At 38.9% G+C, this 20,861-nt stretch overlaps 1 protein-coding gene across 1 annotated transcript in view; it reads left to right on the top strand.

Moving 5' to 3' along the window:
- MACROD2 (mono-ADP ribosylhydrolase 2) overlaps positions 1–15,633 on the top strand; it is a 2,026,697-nt gene extending 2,011,064 nt beyond the window's left edge. Inside the window, exons 16-18 of the mRNA XM_039479347.2 lie at positions 7,640–7,717; positions 10,866–10,934; positions 15,425–15,633. Of these exons, the coding sequence (XP_039335281.2) occupies positions 7,640–7,717; positions 10,866–10,934; positions 15,425–15,468 (191 nt within the window). The 3' untranslated portion in view covers positions 15,469–15,633. The remainder of the gene's footprint in view (positions 1–7,639; positions 7,718–10,865; positions 10,935–15,424) is intronic.
- The last annotated feature ends 5,228 nt before the right edge of the window (positions 15,634–20,861 follow it).

The following is a 20,861-nucleotide window of genomic DNA, read 5'->3' as shown; positions in this document are numbered from 1 at the left end:
CTGGAATGCTCTTTTAGAGCTTAAATGTATTTAGTTTATAGCTGTTGGAACCACATGATGACAATTTTAGATAGTGCTGGTGACTTGACTATAAGGAGCAGTTTGTGGGGAAGCATCGTTACAGCACAGTATACCACAGACTCAGCTGCTCTTCAAGCTGCTGTTGTTATTGACGCTTTGTTATTCCTCATTAAATTGGTCTTTGATCTCCTTTCACTTACTTGCACTTGGACTCTAGAACTAGACATTGAACTTGGAAGTCTAGTTAACTTGGAAGTCTTGGAAGTCTAATTGAGCTCATCTTTTTAAACAATCATTAGCTCAAAAAGAACATAAATTTATGTCTATGCATGTGTAATAATAGCCTTCTCCCATTTGAGCTTGGGAGGTAAATGTACATGCAGAAGCCCTAAACTCCAAGACCAGTTTTCTTCCATGTTAGAACCATACCACAGTGAGCAGAGTTTATTTTCTGTTTTTGATATTATATTCTGTCTAAACGCTATTTTTTTTTATTTTTCCATAAGTTATTAGAGTACAGGTGATATTTGGTTACATGAGTAAGTTCTTCAGTGGTGATTTGTGAGATTCTGGTGCACCCATCACCCATGCAGTGTAAACTGTACCATATATGTTGTCTTTTATCCCTTGTCCCCCTCCCACTCTTCCCCCCAAGTCGCCAGTGTCCATTGTTTCGCTCTTGTTACCCAGGCTGGAGTGCAATGGCGCGATCTCGGCTCACCGCAACCTCCGCCTCCTGGGTTCAGGCAATTCTCCTGCCTCAGCCTCCTGAGTAGCTGGGATTACAGGCACGTGCCACCATGCCCAGCTAATTTTTTGTATTTTTAGTAGAGACGGGGTTTCACCATGTTGACCAGGATGGTCTTGATCTCTTGACCTTGTGATCCACCCGCCTCGGCCTCCCAAAGTGCTGGAATTACAGGCGTGAGCCACCGCGCCCGGCCTAATTGTATCATTCTTATGCCTTTGCATCCTCACAGCTTAGCTCCCACACATCAGTGATAACCTTCCAATTTTGGTTTTCCATTCCTGAGTTAATTCACTTAGAATTATAGTCTCCAATCTCATCCAGGTCATTGCAAATGCTGTTAATTCTTTCCTTTTAATGGCTGAATCGTATTCCATCGTATATATATATACAGGTATTGATCGACTTACGACCTATGCCACTTATGACCATTCGACTTTACGACCACAATCGCTAGCCACGACTGCTCCGCGTCTGGCAGTGCAATCGTTGCCCAGCTGGGCGTACAACAGTGTGGACCAGCTTCTGGCAGCACTACCATCTCCGCGTGCACCATTTCAACTGTACATATAGCCTACTCGACTTACGACCAAATCGTGTTATGACTGTTCCGCAGTCCCGACCGTGGTCATTATGTCGAGCACTGCCTGTATACATATATATATATGATTTATATATTTATATTGCCTCCTTTCATACTGGATAACTTTTAAGAGAGAGTGTTTACACCTTCCACCCCCATGGATTTTCATAAAATACCTGGACATTACTACAGCTATGCGAATGAATAAACCCATGCCATTATCAAGGACTGAAATACTCTTTTAGAGGTTAAATTTATTTAGTTTATGGCTGTTGGAATCACATGGTGATTAGATAGTACTGGTGACTTGACTATAAGGAGCAGTTTGTGGAAAAGCATCTATGCACACACACACAGACACACACAAAAAGACACACACAGAGACACACACACAAAGACACACACACAAAGACACACACAGAGACACACACACAAAGATACACACACACACACACACACACACACACACACACAGAGTTTCTTTATCCACTAGTTGACTGATGGGCATTTGGATCAGTTCCATGATTTTGCAATTGTGAATTGTGCTGCTATAAATGTGCATGTGCAAGTATCTTTTTCAGATGTAGAACTACCATTTGATCCAGCAATCCCAGTACTGGGTATCTACCCAGAGGAAAAGAAGTGAGCAGAGTTTAGCCTGTTAAGGGACTTCTCTGTATACATTTATTCAGTGTTTCTTTAAGTTTTGTACATGCACCATTTGTCGTTTGATAGCTGATTTTAGGTGATGTAGAGATTAACACATTATGACATGTTAAAAAATTAGCCACCAATGAAGCTCATAATTTCATAGCTGTAATTTCTATGGGACAAAATTAAGAAAAATTTAGGACTGATTCTATTAAAAGTGTATTACTAGGTGTGTTAACTAGCTATCACCACAATAATGCTTCATACCGAACCATCTTCAGCCTCAGGGGTTTTAGGACAGTTGTCTGTTCTTTTGCTCACAGACATTAGGGTCAGCTGCAAATAGTCTGGGCCAGGAAGTATGTTCAGCTGTGAGCTGAGTCCTAGTCTCATCCTCCTTGGATGAGCTGCCCCTAATGCATGTTGTTCTTGAGGTTAAAGGTAGGAGCCTAAGAAGAAAGCCCTGACTGTCAAAAGCATTTCAAGTCTCTCCTTGACACACTTCTGCCAACATCCCATTGGCCAAAGCAAATTTCGTAAGCAAGCCCGGTGTCGAGAGAGATAAGCAGATTCCCATGAGGTGGCAGGTAGGAAGGAAACATTTCTGAACTGATTATCTAGTCCGGTTACATTAATAGTGAAGTCGGAACATAGGTATGGCAAAAGTTGTCAAGGTGGTTCAAGAAGGTTTGCTTTGAGTCAATACCACGTTAATTCAATACAACTGAATTCAGACAGGCCCTGCTCTCTGTACCTATCATATCAACTATGCAACTATAGATTCTGCAAAATAATTATTTGGAATTCTATTTGTTGTGTGAAGTTTATTGTCAATACACATCTCAAAAGAGAAGCTTGAAGAACTCCTCCAAAATCTCTCCTTGTTTATGCATTTAAAAGTCAAGTTAAGTACATTCTGTGTGCATCTCAGTATCTTTTCTTCTATGATGACATCTGCTTCATTCATCACTTTTTATGTAACTCCACTAACCTAGAAAAAGTTGCTATAATCAAGGGCTGCAGTTGTTGACAGAAAATGAAAATGGTACTGAATGTCCCAGACTCTTTCTATTTCTGCATCTTTTATCCCCTGCTAGGAGCTCTGGAATGTACCTCTTGTTTGTGTTTCAACCAGCAGCAATCAAAATGGAAAGAGAGAGGGGCAAACTGGAATAAATAGGCCACAGAGGCCATTTTGTTTTTATCAGATTATGTTGTATATGTGAAATGGATTCATTTCTGTAGGGCAGTCAGTTGCACTGCCCAGCAGTGTAGAAGCTATTAGGATAGTACCAGCTTCACATGCATGTCAGACTAAGAAATGTCTGTCATTCCTCTCTCTTTCCAAACACACACACACACACACACACACACACGTGCACACGCAAATTCACATAAACATACCATTGCACACATACACATATTCACAGCACATGCACACACATACATGAAAACCTCATGTGCACTCATGACATGAAATTAATGAACAATCTCTTTCAAGATCCCATGGAATTGGAATCTTGGAAAGCAAATCTGACGGACTATACTTCCCTCTCTTCCAGGAATATAGCTGTATACAGAGCAACAACTTTGATTTCTGTTTTTTTTTTCTCTCTCTTTCATAGATTCCAAATCTGCCATTGAATCTCATACTAATCTATGCTAATACAGTGGCACAACATTTCTCACACATTCCATTGTGAAATGAGGTTAGAAAGACAAGCATAGAACAAAAAATTTAAATGTTCACTATTTTGTCGTTTGCATTTTGCTTTCTTCAACTTTTTCCTCTCTCTTATGTAGCCCTTGAAAGTGTTTTGTATCCTCTTATTTCACTGAGCATTGTTTAGCAGACTAGAATTATTCCTATTAGACTGAAAGTTCTCTGTGATACCAGAAGGGTTTCTCCATAGTAATGTAACCAGGGTTATTACCATGGAGAGTAACAATTTAGAAAGATATTCCCTGAAAGAATCAGCTATAGGTACCCCTAGATGCCATCACAAACAAGGACCCTAAGAAAAGAATCAAGAAAGTAATGTTTAGATAGAGTTTATCAATTAATTTTTTTCAACAGTAATCATTTTGTATAAATAATATTATTATATTTTGAATAGCTCTGATAATGTCCCAAGAAATTAAGATGAGTAGGAATATTTTATAATCATTTTACTAGTGAAAAAGCCAAGGATTTTAAATGCTATGAGATTTGGTCACAGTCACTGAAAATAATTGACTAGCCACAATATCCTCTTTTGTGACATGTCTGTCTCTGTCTTTTCTATGTTTATTTCTTAGATATTCTGTACAGGAGTGCTTTGGCTTATTTTGCGCCAATGGTTGGTGCTCTGTCCACTGTTGGAAAGCTTTGCATAATGATGTGAAGGTCTTTGTCCACATGACCTTTCACATTTAGTTCCATAGTCTACCTGGAATCTATTTTTGAGTGTAGTGGAAACTGTTTCTTCAGCATAGGTCTGCGGATACCAAACTCTCTCAGCTGTATTCTCTGAAAAATATTTTAGTTCAAATTCAAATTTGAAGGTTTTTTCTTTAACATTTCAAAGATGTCATTGCATTATCTCTGGCTTTCATTATTCTTGTTGTGAATTTATCTGTAAGTCTTACTGTTGTTATTTTGAAGTTAATGGATCTTTATTCACTAGATAACTTTATGTTCTTTCTTTAATGTTGGTTTTCAGTAGTTTTACAATGATTGGACTGAGTGATAGTTTTTTTCATTAATCTTGCCTGGGAATCATAAGAGTCTTGAAACACTGGTTTGAGATGTCCTTCATTAATTTTGGCAAATTATCAGATATTATCTCTTAAAATATTCCTTTTGCTCCATTTTACATAGGGTAAATCCTATCTCATATACTTCCTTCACTCTTATCTGTGGTTTTCATCTGCAGTTTAGGCTTTATGTATTTTTCTGACCAACTTTTGGCTTACTAATTTCCTCTTCAACTGTGTCTACCTGCTGTCAAAATCACCTATCAAATTCTTAACTTTGTGTGTGTGTGTGTGTGTAAGTTCTAGAATTTTCATCTGACTTTTAAAAAAGTATCCAGTTCTCTGATAAATTACATTTTCATAAAAATTATTCAACTTGGCATGCAATTTCCAAAATATATATATTAATCGCTATTTAAGTTGCATCTGTAATACCTGGATCTCTGATGCGTGTCCATATGTCATCTATTTTATTCTCCTGGTTTTCAGTGACTTGTTTTTAGTCCTCTGAAATGCCAGGTAATTTTTGTATTGAACGCTGGAATTACTGTGTTTGAAAAACTGTAGAGATAAACTTGAGGCTTTTAATCTTCCTCCAAAGAAGATTTACTTTCGCTTCCAACAGCCAGGTAGGAAAGACCAGAGCACTATAATTCAATCAGGAATTTTATTAATTAAAAGTTAGACTTCAGGTTTTTTTTTTTTTAAAGAGCTGGTCTATTTCACATTCATCCTTACCCTCAGGATATAACCCTTCGGGGGACCCCACTGAAAACCTGAGGTACTTAACAGGGTACCTCTCCTTGGTAGACCCCAAGTTTCAAGTTTTGCTCCCTGCCCCTAGCCTCACAAAACATCTGCAGGTTCTATTCAACTTCTTGAGACAGTTTCATGTCAGCTTCATCATTTTTCATTTCCTCAGGTTTGTCCTGCATTCGTGGCACTCACCTGCTGTTTCTAGCTGTTCTTGGTAGAGGTTTAGTCTGCAGCATGACAGCACATTTTAGACAGAAATCCCTTTCTCGTTGTAATATTAATTTGCATTCCTTTCGTTGTTAGCAAACTGAATTACCTTTTCATGTGTTTTATCGGCCATTTGTATATCTTCCTTTATGAACTGTCTTTTAAATCTCTTGCCCATTTTCCTATTACGTTGGTGGTCTTCTTCATCTCCACTTTTAGAAGGTTTTATATATTAAAGATTTTAGTAGCACTTTGTGATAAAAGGTGCAAGTATTTTCCCTGAATTTTTAGCTTTTTAAACATTTTTTTCATTAACAAGTTGATTATGTTTATAAAGTCAGATATTTCATTCTTGCTCCCTATTATTTCCATGTTCTAAGGCATACTTAGCAAAGTTTTCCTGCCCCCGGGCTTCAGGGAATTCACCAATGGTTTCCTCTGTAATTGTGTGTTCAAGGAGTATGTTGATGAGCAATTGAAAAATGGCGCATTTCTAGAAGAGGCAGTGTGAGGAAGATATTACATAGTGCTGACAAGTCCAGCTGGAAGTTCCAAGTTTTGTTTTTCCTTTTCTACCTCATTCTCAGAAACCAGTGGAAAGCACTATGGACACAGTGACTTTCGTCTTGTCCTTGAAGAACTGAGGAGACCATGAGTCCTTTTTTCCCTTGTGTTATCCTTTCCCTGAATTCTTTCAACTACTCTCTTATTATGAATGTTACTCTATCTTGGCGTCTCCCAAACACTCATATGCTTAATTCATAATTATCTCCTCATAATTCTCTCCTTAGTGCTAGATGCAAAACTTGTCTGATATCTCACTTAATGCTCCTGCCCTTCAGACGTCCTGCTGCTTTTCCCACTCTGCTTGTTTTATATGTCGCCCATTAATGACCTCTCTGCCATTCATCTACCTAAGCTCAGAGCCCAGTCACCTTCAAATCATATTTCTTAATTGTCAGCTTCAGTAAATCATTACTAAGAGTACAAATTCCACCTCTGAAGATCTCTTCCTTTGAAGAGATTATAAACCGGAGCTTTCCTTTCCTTGCTTCCTTCTTACCAATAGGCACATGAAGTTTAACAAACTCTGGGCACAGTAAGTAATCAAGTAATGACAATAAATTTAACCCTCCCTTTAAAAATGTACAGGAACCATAAAACCTTTAAAATTATGGGTTTTCTAGCACTTTATATATGCATTTGTATTTACAAATGTCCTTGCTCTTCAAGTTGTAAAAATGTAAGAGAGATTAAGAAGCAAGAAATGGCTGTCCTTTTGAATACCTGGAAATGTTTTTACAATATGAAACACAATTCTTTTACTTGGAAGCATCTTATTAAAGCACCTTAGGAAGCTGTGCAAATAGAGTCCAGCCACAAAGGAAATCTACAAACAACTAAAATTCTCAGCAATCCAAAATGGCAGCATTAGAGGTCTCCTAAGGAAACAACTAAACCATTCGTTTGTTTAAAAAACGAACAACAACAACAACAAAAACTCTCACTACCAGGAGAATGAATCTTTCAGCTTTCAGGCATACCTAAGGCAAAATACATTTTCACTTTTTCCTCGGCTAAGGTTAAGCTACATAAACTCTCTCTCACACCCACCCATGCATACAGACACAATTCCCTAAATTTAAACTGTAGGTTGTTCTGAGGAAATCAACGTTTCCTGCTGTCATGCTACCAGATTTCTAATTTGAGAAATCATACATGTAAATATGTGATCTTCTTACAAATTAAAGAGCACTTCAAGCAATTCAACCCACTGTTTCCTCTTTTAACCTTTTCTGCAAAAGAAGTTGAATCCCAGGAGTATTTTCGAATTTAAAAGGGCAATAGAGGGCGACAGAAATGATTGGCCCTCAGGCTGTTATAATTCTCTATTAATTAAACTCTATTAAAAAGACTGTGGTCTTTTTCTCTTTCAGCTCTAGGCAAGGACACACCTAGACTGCCTGGGAAAAGTGAAGGCTCCAGTGACCTAGAAAATACTCCAGGTCCTGATGGTAAGGTTCTGAGCTGTTGGAGCCCATGAAGACTACAAATCTGGCACATTGTCTATGTGTAGTCTAGGATTAAAGGAGCTATCTGTTCCATAAAGCAACGTATTTGGTTAGAACGTAGTAAATTTCAAAAACCATTTTCTACTAGAAACTAATAAAAATGGCAGCCTCTCTGAAAAATGAAAATAAAAAAATTAAAAACCTGTTTCTAGCTATTTTAAAATAGCATATGTCTTGGTTTAATCATATCTTACAATTCCGAGGCTGCAATAGATAATTCCAAGACTAAACTGAACTGAAATTGACCTAGTGAACTTTACGGAAGCATCACTTACTTCCGTAAAAGGTACTTAGCCTACTGTTATCCTGCTCCATTGGGTTTGGGCTAAGATTGTTCTTAGAACTTCATCATTTCACTCCACTGGATCACTTTCGATGCCTTGGTTAAAAACATAGTGACCCCTCAAAAGCACCTTAAAAATAAATTTACAAAAAAGCTTAATCTAATTTTGTCAGCATCTAAAGTGTCTGAACCTCAGGAATATTAATAATCCCTTTCCCCTGCACAACAATGCTAAGAGCCTTTTGAAATACCATTACTTGCATTAGAGAAACAACTATTTGAGCGTAACTGATGTAATAAGTATCTCGCCATTTGGGTTATTTTAGCTAAAGGAAAAGAAAAAAACAAATTACTTTGAGTTGATAATGACCTCAGAAAAAATTTAGCCAATGGTGGATATTTGTAGTTTTAAATAGAATTTCCTATACCAGGTATTCCCTGCTCCCACCAGCTTATCATCACCTGAATTGCCTCCCTTAATTATAAGCCCATCGGTTTATATTTCCCAAATTGACTTTTTACTCATGGGCCTGCATTACCCATAAGTCCCAGACCCATCCATTAGGAGCCACCACATGTTATTTATGAGCAGCTGAACTAAATGTGCTTTGGCTTGGTTGTGACGCTGCAGACATGGTTCTTAACAAATCAGGTTTTGAGGAGTCTCAGGCCCATGAATAAAAGGGAAGTAAATGCGGAAAATACTGAGTTTGTATCCTCACTTGGAGATTCAGCACACGCAGTAGAGGTTGCAGGCTCTCAGAAGTCTTAGAAGTAAAGAAACTTTAGAGTTGCTTTTCCCAAACTTAATTGATGATGGGATGCTTTTTATACTACCATTTATTAGTAAGTTTTAGAACTGGCATCCCTTGGTTGGAAGAAGAAACAGAAACGGAATGTTGTCCTGCATTTCATCTTGCACACTCCCACACTGAGAAGGGTGAACTTACAATAACTTTGTGGACCAGGTTGGAGAGTGGATTAATGCTTATACTTACATAGGGTTGCTGCATCTGGCCAATTTACTTATGGGGTTTAAAATGAGTTCACACATCATTAGAAACTCAGGACAGTTTGCAGGTGAGAAAAAGGAGACCTGCTTTTAAAACCTTCCTTGTTGGGAGAGAGTTTGGTGGACGCCATATAATGTCATTCTCTCTTTCAAGCCTCTTTGAAGTGTGAAAATCAGCATCTGCCACCATTTAAAAGAGAGATTTAGGCTGTTGGTTTTGTGCCAATAAATGAAAACCGCCCAGATGAGGAGAAACAGTGGTTACTTATTCAAAGTTAACTATAGCAAGGGTGGCCATTATCACTTGTGTTTGGCAGGCTCAAAGGTAAGCAAGAGATGGGAAAACCCCCTTTATAGGTTAAAAAAGGGTTATGTTGAATGAGCTTCAAGCATCCTCTGATTGGAGATTGTTGGCATAGAGAAGCCGGACATGGCTAACTGGAAGTGGGCCACCTTAAGTGACTCTATGAGGGAATACATTTGGCTTTCCCTGGTTGGTCCCAAGTTGGAAGCAGGGGCGAAAAATGGGTACACTGACAGTCACTGACCAAGTCCTGATCATTCTGAGTCAATTGCTGCAGAGACCGTGTTTTGGTTGCCTAGGCTAACTTCTACAAAGGGTTTAAGTCAGAATTCTATCATCATATATGATCTGGCCATTGTCTATTTGTATATTCAGTCTCTCAGCTTATAATGTGGGCTTTGATGCTTGAAAAAATATCAATCTAATTAAACCTGCTGACCCTTGGAAATTTGTCGAGTGAATGCTATGGTTGCTCTGGGCTACTTTTGGAGAATGGCAGTAATTATGCATTCTATTTTTATGCAAATGCTCACATAGAATACACTGAGTCAAGTAAAAGCGCATGTTTTAGCACAATTATGGAATCTGGCTAGATGGTCTGCTTTTTTATTTCACGGCTGCCCACTGCCACTGCAGCAGCCATCGGCAAGTCTGCAAGGTCTGTTTTGAATTCTGAAATTGAAAGTATGGCAGACCAAGCAGGCCTGATACTGACATTTTGGAGCGAGCTGCTTACCTCTCTGCATGTCAGTGATCTGCTTTGCTTTGCCTTCTCCTTTATTTTCTTAGATATTAAAGCCTTTGAATTTGTCCAAGAATTACAATATGTACATCCAAACTGTCAACACAGAAATCTGGTCTGAAGGGACAACTCAGCTTCTACAGTTGAGTGAAGAGCAATCCTGCCCTCCTCCACTGTGTTAGGCCATTTTTATGTTGCTATAAAGGAATATCCAAGACTGGAGAATTTAAAAATAAAAGAGGTTTAATGGTGTCATGGTTCTGCAGGCTTTACAGGAAGCATGGTACCAGCATCTGCTTCTGGTGAGGACCTCAGGAAGCTTACAGTCATGATGGGAGGGGAAGGGGAAGCATGCATCTCACATGGCCAGAACAGAAGCAAGAGAGAGGTGACATGTCACACACTTTTAAACAACCAGATCTCATGTAAAATCACGCATCACTAAGGAGATAGCGCTGAACCATTCATGAGGGATACATCCCTGTAATCCAATCACCTTTCCCCAGGTCCCATCTCCACCACTGGGGATTACATTTCAACGTGACATTTGGAGGGGACATCTGAGGTTTATCCTCTACCTCCGCCAGTAAAAATCTACAAGAATTGTCCCAAAATCTTGAAAGAATGAAAACAAATGGAAAAGAGGCATCAGATAGGAAATCAGTAAAGTATCCAATCACAGGCCATTTTAATGTGTCTCAGAGATTTAGGTTTAATAAATATTTAACTTTTTTTTTTTTCTGGTGATAGTTGAAATGAATACTCAGGTTGACAATGTAAAAGACCCAACAGAGAGTCAACAAGAAGATCAACTAATAGGTAAGATGTCCCCTGTGGTGAGATTTTCAATGGATCAACCAGACCTAAGAACTATCTGCAAATGACATACTGGATTTCCCTTGGTTTTGCCAAGTTACCACAGCATGGCTTGAGATAAACTTTGAAAATCTTGAAACCAAGTAACACAGTGTAAAGAGAAAGGATTACCCTTAGAAGCTTCGAATTTTGAAGGAGGAAAGATGACTTACAGCATATTCAAATCAAGCATACCCTGGTTTTCTATGCTTTGACAAGAAAAAAAAAATGTTCCTATTCATCTCATCCTCTGGCCTCCTGGAGTGATCAAATTATTTCAGAAACTCCAAGCTGATTATGAAGCATTGCTTCTCTAGAAGCTACCTGCTGAGTTCCTTGGTATATCTGTCTTTAAGCGTAACATTCAGTCTTTGCCCTGGAGTGTGTATAAAGGAATACAAGCGTGTTTAGACAGAAACAAGCCCACCGTAGGTCCTGTTTTTTCACACCACTACCTGTGGACCTGTGCATCTGCACAAAGGTTACGTTGAATGAGCTTCAGGAAACTCCCAGGAAAATAAAAAGCCTGGTCCAGACCATGTTTAGTTTTTCCAGACCAACATTCTAAATCTCTCAGAAGTGACTAAAGTATATTTAGAATGATGAGTGTGACTGAGTCCAAAGCCATACTGCTTGCTTCATGGCAGCCAATATATCAAGAGACAAGGCGCTGAGGCAAGGAAAGTGACTTTAATCCAAGAGCCAGCAAACCAAGAAGATGGCAGACTAGTGTTTGAAAGAATCATCTTAAGTTCATAGAATTTGAGTCTCCGTTTATCTTAGAGGAAAGGGGAGAGGGAGGTGGTTGAGGTCAAGAGGTGATCTGGGCTGCAGCAAGGGTCCAAGGGGGAGCTGTAAAACTTCTTTGTCACTGGTCAGGTCACAATGCTCCTTTAAATCTGTAACATAATGTTGTTACTTCTGTGCATACTCTCTTTATCTCTTTGGTGGTTAGTTTTGGGAAGGGACTATTGTCATCTTTGCTATAAACTATAAACTAAATTCCTTCCATAGTTAGCTCACCCTACATGAAGAGATAAGCAAAAGCAATTAACCTAACGATATCACTGGACGGGGGCAGAGGGATCAAAATGGAGCTAGTCATGCTAAGCTGCCTTTACACTACTACATGAGTGGTCTATAATCCTTTTCCATACCCTGAGGGCTGATGAGAAAAATTAGAAGGAAACTGTACTTGCTGTTATAACCGTTCCAACTCCTGGTTTAAAATATTTAGCGGGAAAAAAAAAAACTATGGAACAAATGAATCATGGGTCATCGAATGGAGGGCACAAATGATGTGTTGATACCCTTGCTCCCACACCTCCTTGCACTCCCTGCATGTTCTTGATGGTTCTCTACACTCTCATAGGAGGCTTGGCTGCACCAGCATCATGGAAGAATAAAGCCTGGGAATGTATGAAAGACTACGTATCTTATTCCTGTGTGGTCCTGAACATCATTTAAAACTAAATGCAATGGTATCTGTGTAGTGCAAGTACAGCATAAGACTGCTAAAACATATAAGCTCATACAAATATGTTCTTATAAACATTTCTCCCTTTTTTTTAACTTTCTTTATGTATTTAAAATACCCTGCTAAGCTACAGAAATGATATGGTTGAGAAGTTTCCATTAAAAAGTAATGAAGTGAGACTAAAGCTGAACAATTTAAATGCAAGCTCTTCAGTGTTTCCTTTCCTTTGAACCTTTTGCTGCCGATAAACTATAGCCTTCTTGTTTAGAATTTTTTTCTTACAGATATTATTACTCTCCTGTGTGACCAGTATCCAGACAAAGTGCCAAGATTAATCTGTTTTTCTTGGTTGTTATCAAAATGATATTTTTCTTGAAACTAAAAATGAATCTATATGTTGACCCAAATTAATCAGATGTCAAACCTTTTTTTTTTTTTTTTTTTTGAGACAGAGTCTCACTCTGTTACCCAGGCTACAGTGTAGTGGCACAATCTTGGCTCACTGCAACCTCCACCTCCTTGGTTTGAGCGATTCTCCTGTCTCAGCTTCCTGAGTAGCTGCAATTATAGGCACATGCCACAATGCCTGGCTAATTTTTTATATTTTTAGTAGAGATGAGGTTTTGCCATGTTGGGCCAGGCTGGTTTTGAATTCCTGATCTCTAGTGATCTACCTGCCTCAGCCTCCCAAGGTGCTGGGATTACAGGCCAGGTATCAAAACTTAAAGTGCAAAATTAGTTTAAGGAAACTAAATTCCAAGAAGCAGAAATGACTTGCACAAGGTCACCTGGCTAATAAAGGAAAGCTTAAATACCTCACATTCAAAATTCTGCTCCCTAAACAACAGTGAGTTTCTGAACACAGTTGTCACAGAGGCAGAAGGAACGATTTGTGCAACATCACTGAGTCCCACAGCAATATTTACACAGAAGGGTTTGTTAATAGGATCTTGTCATTTGACAGAAAGAAGGAGCCTGTGCTCCATGAATCATACCTTCAAGGAAATTAAAGAAATACAGTGAAATAGAATTAGAGAGTTCAAAGACATAATACAAGAATGTTTCACATTGTATAATTTCTAATTGTAAAAAATCAGAGATACCATAAGGATACAACAGTGGGGGGGTTAAAGGAATCAATGGAACACTTTCCAAATGTAAATGTTTTCCAGTGAGTATTTGAGGGCAGTAAAGATGGTTATGGAATCTGAACCTTTGGAAGACTGAGTGTGGCTTCTAGATTGAACTTTAAAAGCTCAACCAGACACTTTGGAAGAAGCCCGGGTTATCCTGTAGAATGAAGGAGGTCACATGGAGAAACGTCCTAGAAAATGAGAGGCCCTTTCAAATGTTCTGGCCCCAGCAGGTATCACGTCAAGCAGATGAACTGCCCCCCCTGAGTCCAGGCCAGATAGTAAAATCATGAGAAATAATGAATCATTCATGTTATAAGCTACTAAATTTTGGGCTTCAGATTGTTGATACAGAGGTAGGCTTTATGACCACAGTCTCAGATTGTTGATACAGAGTTAGGCTTTATGACCACAGTCTTGGATTTTAATGCCCATCTTGGACCCTGAACCACTCAAGGTAAGGAGCTGGAACTGATGCCTCCACATAAATAAATCTGGGACTTCCAGCTCAAGAAAGTAACAGAAAGACTTGGATCTGCACCAGGCGTTCATGGGGAAAGAAAAAGGCTCCCATGATAGATCGAAACCACATTATTCAAACACTGTGAGTTTGAAACACAAATTTATGTGATCCAAAGTCATGCAGTAACAAACAAATTGAAAAATGAACTTAATAACTGATTACAGACCAGTGATCCTTGGTGTATGTGGCAAATGGAAATATGAAACTATCCCATGGAATTTCTGCAAAAGAAAAACAAATTCTGAAGTTGAATTAACAGTTTGAAGATTTACAGAACACACAAGGAAATGGTCCATTTTGAGTGTGAGTCAGGACGTAAAATTACAGGACAATTAACACTATGAGAATGTAAGAGAGTAGGAAATTTTGAAGATTTTATAAAATAACTACATTTGGATGATGAAACAGATAAAAGCAGATGTAAAACAATTAGAAAAGAGTAACATTAAAACATTCACAACAATTGAAAAAAAAACAAATTAAAATGCAGTAATATCAAAAACACATGGAGAGACACGAAGGACAGAGGAGAATAACCAAGACATGTACGATTCCATTGGCAGGGAGTTCTAGGGCAGAAAACAACTAATTTATGGAAATAGACATCAGATCATTTACTCGTTCCAGCAGAAGTGGGGTAGTAGGGAAGGGAACTTCCTGGGGTGATGAGATAATGTCTATCTTGATGATGGTGTGGGTTTAATGTATGCATTTTTCAAAACAGATTGAAATATGTGCTTAAATATGCATGTTTTCCTGTAGGCGGATTATACCTCAATTTTAAAAATCCAAAAAAAAATAAAATAAAATAATGAGTATAGGCTCTTCCAGGGCACAATGTCTTCTTAGCATTCTCTCATGGGTGGTGAACAAGGCAGATAATTTAATAAGTACAGTCTCAAGTGGTGGCGTAACCATCAATCACTTTTGCAAAGCAGGATTATGAAAATTGTTATTATTTATATGCAGATTCCTGGAAACTAGAGTGTGTGCATGGGCCTGCAAAGGGAAGCCACATCAACTCAGGGTTAGTTTTCAAAGAATACTTTGAAGAATTGAGTTAGTCGTCCCCCTCAGCCAAAGCTCATTGTCAATGTGGCATACATTTATTAGCAGTGATTTATATGCTCTTTAAAGATACCATGTGCCAGCAATTACAGCTCAGCTATCCAAAGCTCTTTGATAGTCAAATAAGATATCCCTGGGCCCATGTGAGGGGTGAGAGACATTTAAATGGCTGTATTAAAAAGGTATTCCTTGCTAAGCCTGTGAAGATGTCTTGTCTTTAATCTAACAAATGGCTTCTCTTTGTCTTCTGCAGGGGCACAAGATGAAACCAAGGAACAAAGAAATGGAACTAAATGACAATCCTCAGCATCTCAAGGCCTCTCCTGGCTCTGGGGGAGTTCGGGAAGATAGCAGCACATGCTGTGGAGGAGGGTGGGGGTGGGGGGAAGGCAAGTCCCACGGAAGGACGGGGAATCCTTTGCTCTAATTTCTCCAGCTGCATTATGTTTCGTTTATCTGCAGAAAAAGAAAGAAAAAAAAAAGAAAAAAAAAGTTTCCTTTAATTTGGTGGAGGGACCCATGTTAAGGCATCTTTCAGGCATTATCCTTGTAATTTCTGTCTTTTCTCTTACAATTTGGCCCCAGGGTCACAGTGGCTTGGTTGAACACTCACATGTGTATCCTGGCCTCTGTCTGCTTTCTTGGTTATTTCACAAAGCTGGTCACACAGTGGTTTCTTCAAAGGAAGGGGAGGAAGACAGTTGTTTGATAAGCTGCAGGGTAAATTTTAGCCATCAATGAGCCCAGCAGCAATATAATCCCCAGACAAAGGAGGCAGGAGAGAAAATGGGCAAAAGCCTCGGAAACCACTTGGAAAAGGTCTGGACAATGAGGTGAAAATATTTTCTTCAGGGATTCCCAAGGCACAGTTTGTTCCATGTGGTTAATGAGAAATATGGAAGCTATATTTTCTCTAGAGCAGAGTGCAGAGGCACAACCAGAAGGGTGGGCCCTGGCAGCCATCTGGGTCTCTTCCTTCCTAACCAGAGTGGCAGGTGCATCCTTCTTTGACGCTGACTTCCGGCAGAGCTTATCTGGTTCATGAGGTCTTCACGTGGAGACCACCAGTGAGAGGTGACTCTTTGCTGCACAACTGTCAAGGATGGCCTTTGCTAGGTGTTGCAGTTGAGAGCTAAGACAAGGGCACTGCAGTTGGAACCCAAACATATGCCTATGAATATCAGAAGCTCCTCTTGAAATCTCTAGTTGTTTTCCATAAAAGAACATCCTGTCTTCACCCAAGGCTTGACAGCCCACAAACTAGAGGCTCATTTGAAATTAGAGGAAATTAGCGCTTTTGTTTGCAGTTCTGTCTTCCTGGTCTGTGTTTAAATGGTGTCACTTGTTTATGCCAAGTTCAAGGCTGATTTGATGCTTGGTCCCCTCACCCAGAAGACTCTGAAGGGGAGGATACAGCACTGAAGGGGAGCGGCAGTACTAAAATCCCAAGATGCCAGTAGTAAAGTGGGCACAAGGGATGGCAACTCTGAGGATGCCAGGCATCGTCAGCGATCTGTATCCCAGAGCCAGCATAAGGCCAGATGCCTGCTTCCCACAGCTTCCCTGGGTTCCAAAGTCGTGTCATTGTTGTTGGAAATATAATATTTGTTGCATATCTTCTTAAATCCATCTTCCTATTAAGGGCTTTAGAATTAAAACTTATTTATATCGTTTCTCCTAATAGAGGGAGAAATATAATGGATTATTATTTCTAAAATAAGAGGATGTTCTGCTTTCTAAATATCCCATCAAATTCTTCAGTTTTACACTGTCTTTTAATGGAAAATTTATCTTCTTATTTCCCTATGACTTCGGTTTTAGCCTTTCTGAATTTGTTACTGCTTCTGCGTGGCTTATTTAATATACTGGAATAGTTAACAAGTTATACTTGGGCATAGGCAGTATATCCTAACACATTTTTTAAAATAAAATTAAGACAGCAGCAGCAATGACATGTATGCAACCTCATAATGTGGGATCATGGCCTTTACCTGTTGTTATTCCAGTTTGATATGGAAGCACCTATGTCTTCTATTGCCATTAGATGTTGCTTTTTAGAAAAGCAAGGAAAGGCTCATTTTAAGAAATCCAAGAAATTATGTCATCCAAATATTGACAGTTTCTATATTTCACGCCATCTTTGTAACTCAGTTGAAAGTTGCCATCATTCTTGGGGAAGTGTTTGACAAGTACAGTCTGCTAGAAGCTTGTTTTCTTGTGACTCCAAAATGTTAGTGCTACTCAGCCTCAGTAATAAGTTACAATTGAAAAAAAAAAAAAAAAACCACGAGGAAAACAGAGGGACAGAGATTTTCAGATGAACAATGATGGAGGAGACCTAATGTCCTTGCTAAAAACAGCCAGGATGGGAATCATCCAGCCCTAGCGTTCTCCTGCTCATCAATGACAGTCATTTTATTCATTTACTTTAAATGTGGGTGGGGTAGAAGTGTAAGGGGGGAGTTCTCTGCCTAAACATTCTAAAATAATATAAGTCATCTTTGTATCCAGGAAACTAAGAAAATGAGGAAAAAAATATCTTCAGTCTCACTCCTGAATTGGTTTAATCTTCAGTCTATAATTAGACTGGGTTTTCATTTTTGCTTCGTCATGCTTTTTGGTTGCTATTCGGCTCTACAGTTTTATGCTTTTAAAAAATGATAAAGTTAATTTTGAATTCAATAGTGAAATGTTCACAATCTAACTATAGCCAGATCAAAGACACCTGAACACAGAAAACCTTTATTTGCTGTTGCTGCCATTGCACAGGCTGTACAATGGAATTGATCTGAAAAGCTGACTGACTTTCCTGCACATAAATTCTGGATGTCGATTTCCAACCAAACTCCAATCCAGCTATGTGGCATGAAGGGTTACAGGAGGGAGGGAGGAAAATAGCCCTGTATTAGTCATGTTTGCATACAGAGGATCAAAGTAGGCCGTCAACATAATAGTTCTAATTAAAAGGGTCCTCGCTGTAGGAGAGACAAAGGGGCTTTTCCTCTAGCTGGTAACTATTCAGATGATGGACAAGTCTTCTTTCATAAAAGCTTACAAAGAAGGCATCCGAATCACTGTCTGTGATACTGGGTCACATATTAATCACCACAGCTAATTGTAAATCTTTCTATGAAATGCTGAAAAGCCTCTTTGTGAATTAATACAGTTCTGCTTGATGCACTTGATTTGAAAAGACATTTCTCTGTATGTGGTGCATGTCGGCTTTGCTTTGAAAAATAACAAAGTTAGCAGAATATGTTCAATATATTTTCTTGGGGAATAGGGTTTTTATCACATGATTCATTAAGGATTTGCCTTACCCTGACATTTGTGATAAAAAGGAAAAACAGAAAAAAAGTAATTTTCTTGATCAAGATATGTTTTTACTTAATGCCAATAAATGTAGTCTGTTGCTTGCAAGGAAAAAAATGGCTTCTGATATCTGGTATCAACTGCTAAATAGGATAATATGTGCCTCTTTTGTTAAACTAGCATCTAAATGCTGGACTGCTTCTAAATCTGTTTGTTTCTTTTCATCTGTGCCATACACTAAAAAACAACTGTTGCCTTCATACTATATTTGTTAGAGCAGAATACAAATAAAATTTGAGAGGATAATGTGAAATTATCTGTGTTTTGTGAAATTTGTTCTTTAGCCACAAGCCATGACTCACTAAAAATACTCAATACTATTTGATTGCAAATATATATATTTAAAATTATTCCTGTAAGTCAACTTTAACTTACTGATAGTTTTCCCTTACTAAGACTGGTCAGTGTGTTGGCAGTGTTTTTCAAATTTTAAACTATAAAGTAGTTTTGTATAGATACAAATCCCAGTCTAAGTTTTCTCTGAATACCAGATAATTACTTACCCTAGCCATCAGCCTCTAAGATGCAAGATACAAGTTGTTGAGATAAAGCCAATGGTCCTGTGAACACTGGCTTGTCTTTCAGAACCCGTAACCATTGCTGGGATTTTTAGTGAGCACCTTTTATTAGCTAGTCACTGTGCTGCCTATGCACCCAAGGCAGTAATGATTCTTAGTCTACTGCTGATGGAATTGACAGGATTATGGAATTGTTAAGGGCGTAGCAACAGGCCACCAAAAAATCACAACAGGAAAAACCCAGTGTTCTTTTGAAAATGGAGTATGCATTCCACCAAATTTAGTTCCCTTCATCTCCTGCAGAATGGTATCAGGGTTATATTTGAGGAGGCAATAAAGAAAGCCACCCCCTTTATCACACAAAGACAAAGACTTAATAGTTTAAGGATAATAAGGTTTTTCAAACTGCATTTGAAAACCGCATGTACTAGAGGAGCATTTTTCCTGTAATAAAAAAGGTTGGATGAGACAAAAATTATAGATAGGACAGTCTTATGCTTCAATGGGCAACCTCAACACAAATGCTTCAGAATAGCAGTAAAGATAATGCGACATGGCTGAGCGTGGTGGCTCCTGCCTATAATCCCAGCACTTTAGGAGGCCGAGGTTGATGGATCACCTAAGGTCAGGAGTTTGAGACCAGCCTAGTCAACATAGTGGGACCCTGTCTCCACTAAAAACATAAAAATTAGCCAGGCATGGTGGAGAGCACCTGTAATCCCAGCTACTCAGGAGGTTGAGGCAGGAGAATTGCTTGAACCCAGGAGGTGGAGGTTGCAGTGAGCCAAGATCGTACACCTGCACTCCAGCCTGTGTGACAGAGCGAGACTCTGTCTCAAAAATAAAGAAAAATAAAAAAAAGATAATGTGACATGACTTTAGCCCTGCTAGATGCAGTTTTTCATCTCCAGCAATTTTTGTATCTCTGCCTGGCCCTCTCAGGTTTCTTCCCCAACATTTCTGCCCCTGTGCCTTGCATTGACTGAAGGTGCCAACAGAGATTGCTGAACTCTACTGGTGGTTCTCAGGGATGAAAGGGATAATGATACCAATTTACTGGCCCAGCTGTGGGATTTTGGAGAACTAAACTGCCTCCATTTCTTGGTTTAGAAGATGTAAATACTAATGCATACTTGAATTCTCTTACGAATGTAAACATGAACAAAATGCCAATCGTTTGGAAAAGCACTGAGTAAATTATGAACATCAGATTATGCTATTTGGTACTTCTGGCAAATGGTCCTTTCTTTAGGTGAGGATGCTTCCCCAGAAGAAGAAATTGTTCTTACAATTATTTAGTAATTGTGAAATTTATTCTACTGAAGTTGATTTAAACTTCGCCCTCAAGTTAAGGACCCATGAGGTGAAGAGAAATTGTTTTGCTGTCATTTAGAGCAGTGGGAAATTTGAGGTCTTAAAACACGTACACACTGACAAAAATACGGATGGCGTGAATTTTTTAAACTCATCTTTTCTCTGATAATAACTAGCGAATCTGTAAAGAAAAAAGGCAGTACACTTCTCTCTACTTCTTAGTTCACATGTATAGAAGGACGTACATTTGCAAGGAGGTAACTATATCAATAGGCACTTCCCTTCCCCAGGGGAGGATTACACTTCCTTGTCCTACTGAAATTGGACATGGCTGTGTCACTTCCTTTGTTCAATATTTGGGCAGAAATGACATATGTCAAATCAGGCAGATACATAAAGACTCATGCTCTATTCTTTCCCCAATGGTAATGATCAGCAGCATCCCAGACAGGCTGACCTGTCACCACAGATCCAGGAGTGAAGACA

Source organism: Saimiri boliviensis, chromosome 9 (assembly GCF_048565385.1).
Source record: "Saimiri boliviensis isolate mSaiBol1 chromosome 9, mSaiBol1.pri, whole genome shotgun sequence".
Lineage (NCBI taxonomy): Eukaryota > Metazoa > Chordata > Mammalia > Primates > Cebidae > Saimiri > Saimiri boliviensis.
Note: the sequence above shows the minus strand (reverse complement) of the source record. Positions and strands in the feature narration are given on the sequence as shown.